This window comes from Citrus clementina, unplaced genomic scaffold (genome assembly GCF_000493195.1).
Source record: "Citrus clementina cultivar Clemenules unplaced genomic scaffold, Citrus_clementina_v1.0 scaffold_5, whole genome shotgun sequence".
NCBI classification, from domain to species: domain Eukaryota; kingdom Viridiplantae; phylum Streptophyta; class Magnoliopsida; order Sapindales; family Rutaceae; genus Citrus; species Citrus x clementina.
Genome location: NW_006262201.1, coordinates 33,265,877 through 33,280,172, shown reverse-complemented (window position 1 = coordinate 33,280,172; position 14,296 = coordinate 33,265,877). Strand labels below are relative to the sequence as shown.

The window sequence follows — 14,296 nt, the reverse complement described above, 5'->3', positions numbered from 1 at the left end:
GAAAAGGGCTTGAGGTTGGAGAGAATGCCAACAAATGGGGACCCATTTGAAAACTTTGGTTTGTTATGACACTCAGAGCCACTAAAAAAGCTTTAATTATTCAACTGTAAAGTTCATGTCTCATAAAATCTTGGACTCTAAAAGTTGTCAAATGATAGATTTGCATGAGTGATGAAGGGCTGATGATAATGAGAGATATATATGATCAGCTTTCTAATGATCAATAAAAGTAAATTAACAAGAAGTAAATGGACATGACATTAAAAAAATATATACACGAGTCATTGTGATTGCATTGGTGACATGTACTCTGTTTTGCAGGGGAATTAAAGGAGGAAAGAAGAAATAAAAGTACAGGAATCGAGAAGTAAAATAAGGGCCAATTTCAACTGCCAGGCTCAGGGGTTCCTTGGAGTAGCATTAAAGACTCTGCAACAGTAGATAGTCTGCTCAACACATTACCTGCACCACCCAAGATAAATGATATTTTTTTTTCAGGGAAAAATGAAAGAAATAAAGTAGATTTATAAGCAGAAAGTTTGATTGGTGCTTTCATCTCATGATTTCTGCTGATTGAAGAACATGGGAGCTTTTTCTAAGATTGTGCACAAGATCTTCATCATTAGCATCATGATGGTCTTATTCTTTCTCCTGTCATTGCACAGGTCTCACATTTTGATTATTGATGCTGAGGCCTCATTGGATGCAGCATCGGCAGATTATTATTACTCCAAAGTTCAGAAAGTTTCAGGAGAAGATGAGAATGAACAGAAGGAAGCTTTGATAGTGGAGAAGTTCAGAACATTGCTTGGACTGAGGAGTTTCAAAGCATCCAAAAGGCCATTACATGGTCATGATTCAGAATATTTTTCACCAGCACCTTCTCCAGCACCAAGCTTTGAAGCTGAGACTCCAGCTCCAGCTCCTGCTACACTGCAGCCAATTCGAGCACATTCTCACCATCCTTCCCAGCAGTCAAATCCAAAACCACATCACAAGATTCAGAAGGAAAGTACGGATAAAGGAAGAGTTAGAAGAGTTCTATTACCGGTTCTTGTGTCCACAGGAGCTGTGTTTGTAGTTTGTGTTCTCGGGGTCATCTGGGTCTGTTGTAACAGAAAATACCACAAGAAGTCTATAAGAACCATGTCGGTGTTCGGTAAGAAAGGAAGAATCAAAGGTAAATCCAAGTATGCGAGTTCTCAAAGATCAACAAGCAAGGTAAACTTAAATCCTAGCCTTGATCTCTTCTATCTAAATTCATTAGGAGGGGACTTAGAGCAACAAAGTTCTTGTCTCAAACCAATTAATGAAAATGTGACCACATCATCAAAAAAACAAGAAGTGATAAAATCAGAATCAGATAATGCCAGCAGTTCCTCCACTAGGGAAATCACTTCTGTCCATGAAGATGCTGCAGATTCAATTAAGTATCAATCTGATGGTGGTAATTCCTCATCTGGTGATAAAATTATTCCTATTGAGTGTCATTCATCTGATGATGAATCCTTTCATTCTTTCAACGATTCAAATTCATCAAATATTCGGCTTTCCAATGCTTCAGCTGCTAGTGTTAGTGACACACAAGAGATTTTCTCCCCAAATTTGGCAAAGATACCTCAATCTCCTATGCCTTCTTCCCCAAATTTACAAAATGAAATTCATCATACTCTCAGCAATGACAGAGAGGAAAATGTGAAAGTTGCGCACTCTCCAGATTGTCAAAAGAATTTCGAGGCCTCGCCTTCACCACCACCACCTCCCCTTCCTACTCCACCTCCTCTGCCTCCAATTGTGAGTTATTCTCATTCGAAGTCCTCTACTTGCCCGGCTAAACTTATATCTAAAGCATCGTGTTCTTCCACAATGCAAAGTTTGTCATCTCCTAGGAATTCAGATTCCTCTTCAGAACTACACCAAACTACCCAGAGTGTCTTGCTTTCCCCTCAAGAAACTTTAAAACCCTCACCAGCATTTCCCGGTATTCCTCCACCGCCGTGCCCACCTCCACCTTTCAAACAAAAAAAATGCTCTATGAAAGGGCCACCTCCGCCGCCATCTCTACTTCCTCATGACACACCACTGGGGAAAGATGGAGCTCCTCTGCCGAAATTAAAGCCACTTCATTGGGACAAAGTAAGAGCAGCACCTGACCGTTCCATGGTGTGGGACAAGCTGAAATCAAGCTCATTTGAGTAAGTTACTTCATATTTTCAGATGGATTAATTTTTTCCTCTTTGCCTTTTCACGGTTTATTGAGTTACTTTACATGGAACAGGTTGGATGAAGAAATGATTGAGTCACTTTTTGGATACAATTTACAAAATTCAATGAAGAATGATGAAACAAAGAGCAAAACGCCTTCTCCAAGCAAGCATGTCCTTGAGCCCAAGAGACTACAGAACATAACCATTCTCTCAAAAGCCTTGAATGTAACCGATGAGCAAGTATGCGATGCATTAATGCGAGGTATTGCTCTTTAAATTTTTGATAATGAGAAAAATCCATAAAGCATTTAGTTTTAACCTTCTGTATATGGCGAGAACCAGGGGAGGGATTGTCTTTACAGCAACTAGAAGCACTAGTGAAAATGGTTCCAACAAAGGAAGAAGAAACTAAGCTCTCAAGCTACAAAGGAAACATCAATGAACTAGGATCTGCGGAGAAGTTTGTCAAAGCAATGCTTGGTATCCCGTTTGCCTTTCAACGAGCTGAAGTCATGCTTTACCGCGAAACTTTTGAAGATGAGGTGGTTCATCTGAGAAACTCCTTTTCAATGCTAGAGGTAACACTCAAAACTAGAAACAAAACTAGCCATTATTCATAATCATATCATCAACTCTCTCTCATTTCCACTCACTTCCTTTCAGGAGGCTTGCAAGGAACTGAGATCAAGCAGGCTGTTCCTGAAGTTACTTGAGGCTGTGCTCAAAACAGGCAACAGGATGAATGTTGGAACAATAAGAGGAGGCGCGAAAGCATTTAAGCTCGATGCCCTCCTTAAGCTTGCTGATGTGAAAGGAACTGATGGGAAAACAACCTTGCTTCACTTTGTTGTCCAAGAAATCATCAGGTCAGAAGGAATAAGGGTTGCAGATAGCATAATGGGGAAGATCAACCAGAGAAACAAAACCAAAACAGTCGAAGAAAGGGAAGAAGATTACAGAAGAATGGGCCTAGACCTTGTTTCAGGTTTAAGCACAGAACTTTACAATGTCAAGAAAACGGCCACCATTGACTTGGATGTTCTCGCTAGCTCAGTCTCTAACTTAAAAGATGGAATGGCGAAGCTGCAACATCTTTTAGACTTATGCATTGACGAGAAAAGTGGGAACTTCGTGCACTCAATGAATGCTTTCGTGAAATATGCAGAGAGGAACATAAAGGAGCTTCAAGAAGATGAAAGTAGAGTCTTCTTACATGTTAGAGAAATCACTGAGTACTTCCACGGAGATGTGAGCAAAGAAGAAGCCAACCCCCTGAGGATTTTTGTGATTGTAAGAGACTTTCTGGGGATGTTAGATCATGTTTGTAAAGAACTCAGGAACTTGAAAGTGGCCAGCAGTCCAAATCCTCTGGCTCCATTCAGATAGATTAGATTGCAAATGCTTCTGCGTGTGCTTATGTTTGCCAAACAGAGTGTAACTTTAAACTATCGTGAGAAAATTTTGTGTAGAGTTTAGCTTTTGTCATGTTTTGTGTTAGATTCATAATGTGGCACAATGGATTTGTATTAATCATAAGTGACCGCCAATGTTTTTGCAAGAAAAGAAGCAATATCATCTGTTACCATACAGTGGTGCAACTACTATTAGATGAGACCCAATATCTAAATTTGAACCCCCCCCCAAAAAAAATCAACGTTCTTTGTTTTTCATTGTTGCAAATTACGTAACCTCTAAGTGATGCTGATTTTTTTTAAAAATTTATTTTGAATAATACAATAAAAATTTACTCTCTTACAATTGGTTGGTGCTACATGTCTAATAAAAGCTTTGTTGTAATATTAACTTCTATTATCTTCACATAACAATATGTACGTGTCGCATGGATTTGATTGAGCGCGTAGCAACATTAGTCGATTTAACGACAAATGTTCTTCTTCCCGAAAGGGCCCAACCATTTTTTCACAATACCCAAAAGACCCCTGAAGTGTTTCCCTCCCAACGTTTCAAGAACTATCGCGACCTCGCGCGAATGTCCATCCAACGTGGCGACGCACAATTGGCTACTAGACGTGTAACTTTCTTCAAGGATTTGGTAGGAAAAGCAACTGTATAATGATGTGTTTCGTCATTATTGGACCGAACACTCTAGCAGAGAACAAACACACGAACACTATAAATATGAACCCGCCCCATCAACGCCCTTTCGCTCCACTTGAAAACAGAGAAAGCAGCACTTTCATAAAGCAGCAAAAACAAACCCAGAACAAGCGCAAAAACAATGAAGATCAAGAACAAAGCATTATCCATTTTGCTCCTCTTTGCTTTCGGTAAGATGGGGTTCTTTCTGTGTTCTTTTATTTAGCTATGGAAACCTTTAGTATCCTATTCTGGTTTGTTTATGCTCTGCTGTTTGCTCTGTTTTCTTTTGGCTGAATTTTGCTTAAGCTTTTTTTTTCCCCTTGTTTGTAGAGTTCTCGTTAGCTTTAGCGGCAGCGGACGATACAACGAAGCTGGGGACGGTGATAGGTATTGATCTGGGGACTACGTATTCTTGTGTGGGTGTATATAGAAACGGTCGTGTAGAGATTATAGCGAACGATCAAGGGAACAGAATCACCCCGTCGTGGGTTGCATTCACTGATACTGAACGTCTGATTGGAGAAGCCGCCAAAAATCAAGCGGCTCTCAACGCAGAGCGTACCATCTTTGACGTTAAGCGCCTCATTGGAAGAAAGTAAGTAATGCTCTCTGTTTTCTCTGTTTTAATTATATGACAGTCGGGATATGTCCAGTAGCGCTTTTGTTGCTTTCAAAAGTCAATTTAATATTCGAATTTGATTTTGTGTTTCCATGTTACTGTGTGAAAGAATGTTTGCAACTGCTGTAGTAGATTTAAAGCTGTTAAAGTTCTATTCTAGAAATGTCTCTTACTCAGAAGTGCCTTATGGAAAAGCACTTTTAAACTCGCTAGTTTTCAGTTTTGTATTTTTGGAGGTAGAAATGACGTGAGTATGGTTTGTTTTGCTTTTGACGTTACAGGTTTGATGATCCTGAGGTGCAAAGAGACATAAAGTTCTTGCCTTATAAGATTGTGAACAAAGATGGTAAGCCTTATATTCAAGTGAAAGTGAAAGGAGAGACTAAGGTCTTTAGCCCTGAGGAGATCAGTGCTATGATCCTGCAAAAGATGAAGGAGACAGCTGAGGCATACTTAGGGAAGAAAATTAAAGATGCTGTCGTTACGGTACCAGGTATCTATAGCATTTCTATATGAATGATCTTACATTGTCCTACTGTTTGTGCATAGTCTAATGGGTATGACTGTGTTACTTGGTTGTAGCTTATTTCAATGATGCGCAAAGGCAGGCAACCAAGGATGCAGGCATCATAGCTGGGCTCAATGTGGCTCGGATTATCAATGAGCCTACAGCAGCTGCTATTGCCTATGGTCTCGACAAGAAAGGGGGAGAGATGAACATTTTGGTTTATGATCTTGGTGGTGGTACATTTGATGTTAGTATATTGACTATTGATAATGGTGTGTTTGAGGTTCTTGCCACTAGTGGAGACACTCACTTGGGAGGAGAGGACTTTGATCACAGAGTCATGGACTATTTCATTAAGTTGATTAAGAAGAAGTACAACAAAGATATTAGCAAAGATAACAAGGCTATTGGGAAGCTTCGAAGGGAATGTGAGAGGGCTAAGAGAGCTTTGAGTAGCCAGCACCAAGTTAGAGTTGAGATTGAGTCACTCTTTGATGGCGTTGATTTCTCTGAGCCACTGACAAGAGCGAGATTTGAAGAGTTGAACATGGATTTGTTTAAGAAGACTATGGGGCCAGTGAAGAAGGCATTGGAAGATGCCGGATTGAAGAAAACTGATATTCGTGAGATTGTACTTGTTGGAGGAAGCACTCGAATTCCTAAGATTCAGCAATTGTTGAAGGATTTCTTTGATGGGAAGGAGCCCAGCAAGGGCATTAATCCAGATGAAGCTGTTGCACATGGTGCAGCAGTTCAAGGTGGAATTCTTAGCGGCGAAGGAGGTGATGAAACCAAAGGTAAATCATCCAGTTCACATTTTTTTGTATCATTATGAGTTGATTGGAATAACTAAGTATACAAAATGACTAACGGAGTTGTGCTTTTTGTTTGTTACAGGCATTCTTTTGCTCGATGTAGCTCCCTTGAGTCTTGGTATTGAAACTGTGGGTGGTGTTATGACTAAACTAATTCCCCGGAACACTGTTATCCCTACTAAGAAATCTCAGGTTTTTACCACTTACCAGGACCAGCAAAGCACAGTGACTATCAAGGTATAACAAGTGATTACATAGCTGCACATTCATTCTAATTCATTCTACTTTTGGACTAACACATTCTTGAAAAATTCAGGTGTATGAAGGTGAAAGAAGCTTGACAAAGGATTGTCGCGAGCTTGGAAGATTCGATCTATCTGGCATTCCACCTGCTCCAAGGTAAATTACATTTCAATATTCTATCTCTATACGCATTTGATATGTTGGGAGATTCTGGATCTTTATGCATGTTCTAAATGTTGTTGCAGGGGAGTGCCTCAAATTGAGGTCACATTTGAGGTTGATGCCAATGGTATCCTGCATGTGACAGCTGAAGACAAGGGAGCGAAGAATAAACAATCCATCACTATAATCAATGATAAGGGGCGTCTCAGTCAAGAAGAGATTGACAGGATGGTGAAGGAGGCCGAGGAATTCGCGGAGGAGGATAAGAAGGTGAGGGAGAGGGTTGATTCCAGGAACAAGTTAGAAACTTACATCTACAACATGAGGAGCACCATCAATGACAAGCTTGCGGACAAGATTGATTCTGATGATAAGGAGAGGATTGAGAGCACACTGAAGGAAGCTCTCGAATGGTTGGATGATAATCAGAACGCAGAGAAGGATGATTTTGACGAGAAGATGAAGGAGGTGGAAGCTGTATGCAACCCTGTGATCAAACAGGTGTATGAGAAGAATGGGGGAAGTTCATCAGCCGATTCAGAAGACGAAGAACCAAATGACGAGTTGTAGAAAATGTTGAGGGGTCGAGGACCCAATTTTCTTTGTTGGCGTTCATTTGGTTTCTTTTATTTTCACTTTCGACAACTAATTTCTGGTTTCTTTCATGCTCATTCTAATGTAATGGTTACATTTTGAGAAATATTAAGCTTTTTTTTTGGCCAAAAAAAATTATCTAGTTATCATTTCAACTCCATACACGTTCGAGCTCCACATTTTTGTCAAATTAATAATCTAGGCAAGGAGTCAAAACAAAGTGACAAATTTTTTTTAATTATGCAGCATGTCCTGTTTTATTACCGCTATTACAAGGAGTGTTGTCTGAGAGAATATAAATGTACATGTACAATAATCAAACCAATTATCTTATTATTTGGGTTATTACTTTGGATAGTGAGCCTTTGGTAGCAAATTCAATCATTCTGAGTTACTGGAAAGAGGGTTGTTAATCCTAATTATCAAGCAAGGTGTATGGGGAAAACGAGTTGAGGCAACCGCTTGAGACGCGACAAATTTTGTGATGGCTGCGTGAACTGCATATTGTCTAGCTAGGCCTCTATTTAATATTAATATATGACAATTATTTCGTCCCTATACACTTTTTTTCTCTTTTTTTGTAAATCACTAAAATTAATTTAGAATAGAAGTAAAAACAAGATTATTGACTTATATATAAAACAAATAAGCTCGTAAAGAAGGTTTACTGCTGCTTTTTTTTTTTTTTTTAATTTCAAATAGAATTTTAAAGGCTTGATAATTTTGTATCAAAAGTTATTTCACATGTGTAGAAACTGGCTACCTTAGAGTTCTTCCACTTATGCATCCTAGAAAATGAAAAACGAAATATATTATGGGCCAGTTTGAGAATGCTGTAACTTTTAAAATAATTGTTGTTAGTTGTGCTGTAAAAATAATCAAATGTGAAGAAAATCAGTTAAGTATTTGGTAATTTTTGTTTTCAGAAGTACCATAAGTTTTGAAAGTAGTTATCGACGTTTGGTAAATCTTACTGTTAAACTGTTGAGAAAAAACAAGTGACTAAAACGTATAATGATATATTGATTTTATTTTTTATCTTAAAATAATTGATAATTAACTTTATAATATACTAAAATGAATTATATAATAATTCGACCAACAAATTGATATTAATAAATTTATATTGATGAACTATAATATTTTTTTTAAATATTAATTTTATTTTTAATTTGAATAAGGATAATTTTGAGTTTAAGTAATAATTTTAAGGACATTTATGGAATTGTATTAAATGATAAAATTGATTCTCAAAATCAGAATTTAAAAGATACTTCTTCTCTAAAATCAGATGTACGAGGAGTTGATTTTGACAAAAATGATTTTGATTTTTTTTTTTTTACCAAACACTAAAATTAATTTTTAGATTTTTAAAATCACTTTTAAATCTACCAAAAGTAATCCCAAATGGGTCCTATAAATTGTATCAGCATTATTATTTTCATGCATGAAAGTATGCAATTGCAACGCATGGAAAAAATGGGGTTTGGGAGCATTTTTGCGCAAGGACATGCTCATCACCAACTTTTTAATCCTAGTTCAATCAAGTCCAATTGTCCGTGGCATTGGCAATTTTGGCATCTGATTTTTTTTTTTATATATTATTACACAATAGTTGTATTATTTCTAATATATTTTTGAGGTTGATTCTAGGCCCCCTCTGCCTAAAGTAGAAGAAATAATTTAATTTGTTAATTAGTAATGCGAGATGTTGTTCAGCTTCTTTGCTCGATGTGGTTGGAAATTATTTCCCCTCGCGCGATGGATGTGTTTCATCTACCCTTTTGGATTATGAGAGCGCAGATCTCATGAACCCAACATTGAGAAAAGCATTATTTTATCCATAAACCCAACATTGACGTGATGTTGTACGTGCCTATCACCCACATCACATTTTAGTATTTATCAGGCATAAAATGTGAAATTCTTTAACAAAAACTAGTTTTTGAAAAAGCATTACATTCATAATTATTTTTATGGGTTTTTTTTTTAAATATACATAAATGGTGTTGAAATGTTGGAGAAAATTAAATAATTTTTTTAACCTGTAGCTTGTGGTGCCAATTCGGTTGGATGTTCATTCTTCATTCATTAAGCCATCACATACATACTTTAATAAAATTAATAGTCGATTGATCTAAAAATACAATTTATATCGCATCTTTTTAATCCAAACTAAATAAAGTAAACAAAAGAGAAGGCATGAGCTCGGCGCCATATTTTGAATTTGGGTCACATTTGTCATTAAAGAAATATCTATAGAGTATTTTTGTCCGTCACTCACATGTCGTAGTTGCAGTCTTTCCTCTTAGTATTCTCATCCTTTATAGGGCTTTAATTAAATGTATTATCATCTTTTATTCAGTCAATTACTAATATCTTCCCTCAAGTTTGCATTTTTTTTTTTTTGCTTGTGCCAAGTTTATTAAGAGTACAATTTTGAACTTGAACTAACTTTTTCTATTTACCATTTGTAAACAATTAATGACACACAATTATTCAAGAAAACTGTAAATTAACTTTTCGTAAAACTAACATTTTTCTTCTATCAAATAGAGTAATCACGCACACAATTGTTCATAAAACACAAGTTACGAACATAAGAATATTTTTAAAAAAATTAATTAAGAGAAAAATAAAAGAATATACTTTAAGATAAACCCGTAAATCAATTTTGATGGTTTGAGGTTCCGAGCGATGATCATCACCATGAAAAATATTTTTTTTTTAAAAGTCAATTTTTTTTCTTAGGAGTCAAACAAAGCAATGGATAAGTTAACAAATGTAGATTTTTTTTATAGAAATTAAAAAAAAAGTAAGTTAATTTTAATGTAAAGTATAGGTGTCAATATGTTACATAAAATGATATTATTAATTGTAATATCAAATAGAGACTATATAGGGATTTTGGTAGATTTTAACAGATAAAGTAATAATAAATTAAAAATAAATATATAAATATGATTGAGTTAGATATGCTATAAGAATTTACATAAAATTGGGGTCTCAATAAATAACAGAGTCTAGGCAATAGCAGAAGAGCCGCTCCTGCCTCGTATTCGGTACTCTCTCTTTCTTGCTTAATAATGCTGCTCCAGTAGATCATCTTTGCTGTTGCCGCTAACGATTTTCTTTGAATTAGGTATTTTGATATTAGTATTTCCAGCCGTCAAGAGAAAAAAACTCAGTCAAGATGCAGAACGAGGAGGGTCAAAATATGGATCTCTATATTCCCAGGAAGTGGTAATTACTCTGACAACACGATGTTGTTTATTTACATCTAACAAGTTTTGTGAGATTTGAAAAGTGATATTCAAAATTTATTTCGGCGTTGCAGTTCCGCCACAAACAGGCTCATCACCTCCAAGGATCACGCCGCTGTCCAGATCAACATCGGGCACCTTGATGCTGATGGCATTTACACCGGCCAATTCTCCACTTTTGCTCTCTGCGGCTTCGTCCGTGCCCAGGTTCGATTCGATTTTCTTTCTTTTTCTTTTTTGAAAAAAGATTTTAATGTTCGTGTTTTCTTTTTTATTTGTTATTGGATTGTCGGTAGTGATCTCGGTATGCCTAAAAAGTGAATGTTGCGTGCTATGGCCCTCGTAGATAACAATATAATTTTATTTTATTTTTGGTAAATTCTTCAGCGTTAATTGTTGTGGCAAGGTGCCAATGCTTTCGGTAGATATGAAGAAAATTGCAGTAGCCTTCATTATTCAACTGTAACGCTTGACCCGTGTTTTAAGATATGAGATAAGGAATATAGGAAGGAATTTTCTGGCAAAAGAGATTTTACCATTGGGCATTTTGTGCTGTTTGAACTAATTTGCTAGTCATGAATTTGGGTCTTGGGATTAATGGGTATTGGTGGTTTATAGTAGGCTCTGTGCATTGGGTGAACTATTATGGTGATTGTGAATCTCATTCTCTTGTTTAACATGTTCATTGTGTGCTTTTTAATATTGTTGAACTCTATTGTTGATTTCGTGGTTCAAACTTTTGCAGGGTGATGGTGACAGCGCCCTTGACAGGCTTTGGCAAAAGAAGAAGGCTGAGGTCCGACAACAGTAATTTCCATTAAAGCGAGTTATGCGTCTTCTCTAGCAGTTTTTTCCTTCTGTAAGGGGGAATGTGATTAGCAACAACTCATTTACTCCAGTTTACTTTTGTGGACCATGTTGAAATTTATTTTTGTTTTTGGACTATGATTAATACTTAGTTTATTTATCTGTTGGACTTAATATATGGTAATGATTTGCTTTTAGGGCTATGGATGATCTTGAAAATCTTGGTTTCTTTATGCCATTAAGGTGATGACATGCTTGTTCCAAGAATTAGTATTGGCTGTCACAGAGGACATAAATATTGATTCACATATTGCCATGGCTAAAGCTAGGAAAAATCTCTTCGTAGGTTTGCAACTTTAGTTGTCTGCCTATCTTACATGCTTTTGGTAGTAAATCATTAAAGCTGAATAATTCCTTAAGGCCTTCTAAGGAAAGGTTACATTGCTCTCTTGAGACTACTACTTTTAGCTTGTCGTTAGATATCTATACAACAATGTCAGTCTTTTGGTCTGATATAATATGCTGGTTTCGTCTTAGTTTTCTGTCCTTCTCTTTCTGCTTTATCCCCAGTTGCCCATAAATTAAGTTACATCATCATGTCTTGATTCATGACAAAGTCTCTGTGATTCATAAGTTTGGAGCTAAAGATAAGAGAAATATAAGTTGCTGTTAGATTATTATGCACAACTCATTTGCTTACATCTGTTTAATTATCAAGTTGATAGTTTATCATGCTGCTGCAAACTTGATATACTTATTGTTATCAATCTTTATCTTAGATCTGGTAAGATCCCCATGAAAAATAGTTCCAAGCTACAATACTACAAGTGCCCCAAATTTAACCAAACTTCATTTTTACACAAACCGAAGCATTAACCTTTCTTCTTCAGAAGTCTTCTTGCAATTCTTCCATTCGCTCCCCGCCGAAAGCACTAACCTTCTGTTTGCAATTCTTCCATTTTTTACACAGAGTAGGCTTATATTTGAAAGCAAGCAATTAAAAAGTCTTCTCAAAACACTTGTATCTAAGCGCTAGTAATTATGTTCTATAATTAGTGGGTAATTAAGCAGCTTTTTGATAGGCAGCTGCGAAGGAAAGTATTAGAATCTGCGCAGCCGTTGAGTCCCACGTAGGGCACCACGCCACCACATATGAACCCACCATATAAATTGGGCTGTCGCAGTAAGGGTCGGACGGAGGATCCAGAGGGAAACCAAATGCTATCAATTAATTTTGCGAAGTTTTTAGCACTTGGATCCATCAATGGCCTTTGAATCCCTCCAACACTCTTCCGCAGAGCCTTAGATCACATAGAACACACTAAAAGATAATAAAATTAACATTAGTGCTTTTAACATAAAGAGTCATGATAGGTGCGGAAGTTCGGAAGAAATTTTGTGAAGATGCAAACGCCTTTCTAGCATTGTAAAAGGGCGCGTCAGCACCTAAGCATTGCCGAATAGTTACAATAAATTATTTAAGTAATTATACTTTACCTGAGATGTCCAACTTCTCCGTACCCAAATTCGGTGATAATGGCTATTGTGAGATTATCAAGATTAGCTTTCCTAGCTCCAATCGGGGGAGGGCCCAAAGACTAAGAATGTATTTAAAATTAAAGTTGGACAGCTGTAATTTAAAAAGTACAATACTAAAGTGTTTGGTAAACGTTAATTGCTTAACTTGGAAGATATGTTGATATGTTTTTTTATTTGTACGATAAAAAAAATTATATCTTTAATAATTTTGTCAAAATTATGATTTAAAAATTATATTTATTATATACTATTAACTTTTGTTTCATAATTATAGTTTTTTTTTTCCATAGCAAGTGTATCTTAAAAGGTACAATACCTCAATCACAAACATGCTCTAAGTATGGAGCAGCCTTGTCAAGGCCATAACCTAATCCTCCCCAGAGAAATAGGTATGCTTCTAAATGCTCTATGTTTTGAGCGGACTGCTATTGTCCTTGTCCACGTCGTCTCCGTACAACGAAGGTCCTAACAGCAGAGGTGTCGGCCAGCAAGCCCTAGCATACTTAAACTGATCATCCAAACAGTAGCTTATGCTTATTAATAAGCTAATTTGCAAAAGCACTTCTAATTTGGAAGGTGGCCATAGTGCCAGCCATTATTTTTTGTTGTGTGTTGTTCCATAAGGCTGAGTGTTGAACCAATAAATGTTTGTACAGCTTGTAAATATTAGTTATTCTCATTCAGATGTCCGTCTATATGTTAAAATGTGAAGGAAGGTTAGGTCACAGTAACTAACTAATTATTATATGATGTTATAAAATATAATTAGTTATTACGGTATAACTCAAATTTACATTTTAAAATGTGCAGATATTGATGTCTGAAAATTTACATGTAAACATTAAAGTATTTGTCAAACACCTTAGTTATTATTTGTGCTTTCAGTAGTAGTTAGTTATTGTGTGTGATAAGTCAGGGGCTTGGCCGAGTGGTTTTCAACTAGCTTTCTCTAATTGATTCTATACGTGTTCAAATCCTCCATGAGATGGGGCCTAAAATATCAAAACTTTCATACGACTGGTAGTAGTCATAGTCTAATATCAACGTTAAGAAAAATTTATATGAGATTGTCTCATAAATGCTTGAGAAATATTTCAAATTATTTCTCTCTCTCTCTCTCTCTCTCTATTATGATTTATTAGTTTCAAAGTTAAATATATTTGTGTTAAAATATTATTAGATTGGTACACATATCGCATGGTGTACTCTTTTTATTTAAGTTTATCTCATCAACATAATATGGGGGATCCAAAACATTTTAACTAAAAAAGTCAGATTATCAAAACTAGAATTCTAAGGCTTCAAACCACAAATGTATGAGATGGTAATCAATTGGATAGTCAAAGCATCACCCAAAATCTCTCCAAATGAAATTTTACTTATCATTTGAAGAGCCACATAAGCAAAAAAATAAATCTAAAAGGCTCTACAAATGCAAT

General features: G+C 36.2%; 3 protein-coding genes across 3 annotated transcripts; all 3 read left to right on the top strand.

Moving 5' to 3' along the window:
- Positions 1 to 249: 249 nt before the first annotated feature.
- On the top strand, positions 250 to 3,675 carry LOC18041918 (formin-like protein 11). The gene is made up of 4 exons (XM_006433339.2): positions 250 to 2,195; positions 2,279 to 2,469; positions 2,550 to 2,785; positions 2,871 to 3,675. Exons 1-4 carry the CDS (start codon positions 583 to 585, stop codon positions 3,591 to 3,593), a joined length of 2,763 nt encoding a protein of 920 aa, XP_006433402.1. The 5' UTR covers positions 250 to 582; the 3' UTR covers positions 3,594 to 3,675.
- Positions 3,676 to 4,374: 699 nt separating this feature from the next.
- LOC18041784 (luminal-binding protein 5) lies at positions 4,375 to 7,366 on the top strand. Its single transcript, XM_006433338.2, has 7 exons — positions 4,375 to 4,495; positions 4,638 to 4,902; positions 5,208 to 5,419; positions 5,509 to 6,231; positions 6,332 to 6,486; positions 6,566 to 6,648; positions 6,738 to 7,366. Exons 1-7 carry the CDS (start codon positions 4,447 to 4,449, stop codon positions 7,222 to 7,224), a joined length of 1,974 nt encoding a protein of 657 aa, XP_006433401.1. The 5' UTR covers positions 4,375 to 4,446; the 3' UTR covers positions 7,225 to 7,366.
- Positions 7,367 to 10,225: 2,859 nt separating this feature from the next.
- LOC18041783 (40S ribosomal protein S21-2) lies at positions 10,226 to 11,492 on the top strand. Its single transcript, XM_006433337.2, has 4 exons — positions 10,226 to 10,310; positions 10,391 to 10,491; positions 10,586 to 10,718; positions 11,257 to 11,492. Exons 2-4 carry the CDS (start codon positions 10,442 to 10,444, stop codon positions 11,320 to 11,322), a joined length of 249 nt encoding a protein of 82 aa, XP_006433400.1. The 5' UTR covers positions 10,226 to 10,310; positions 10,391 to 10,441; the 3' UTR covers positions 11,323 to 11,492.
- The last annotated feature ends 2,804 nt before the right edge of the window (positions 11,493 to 14,296 follow it).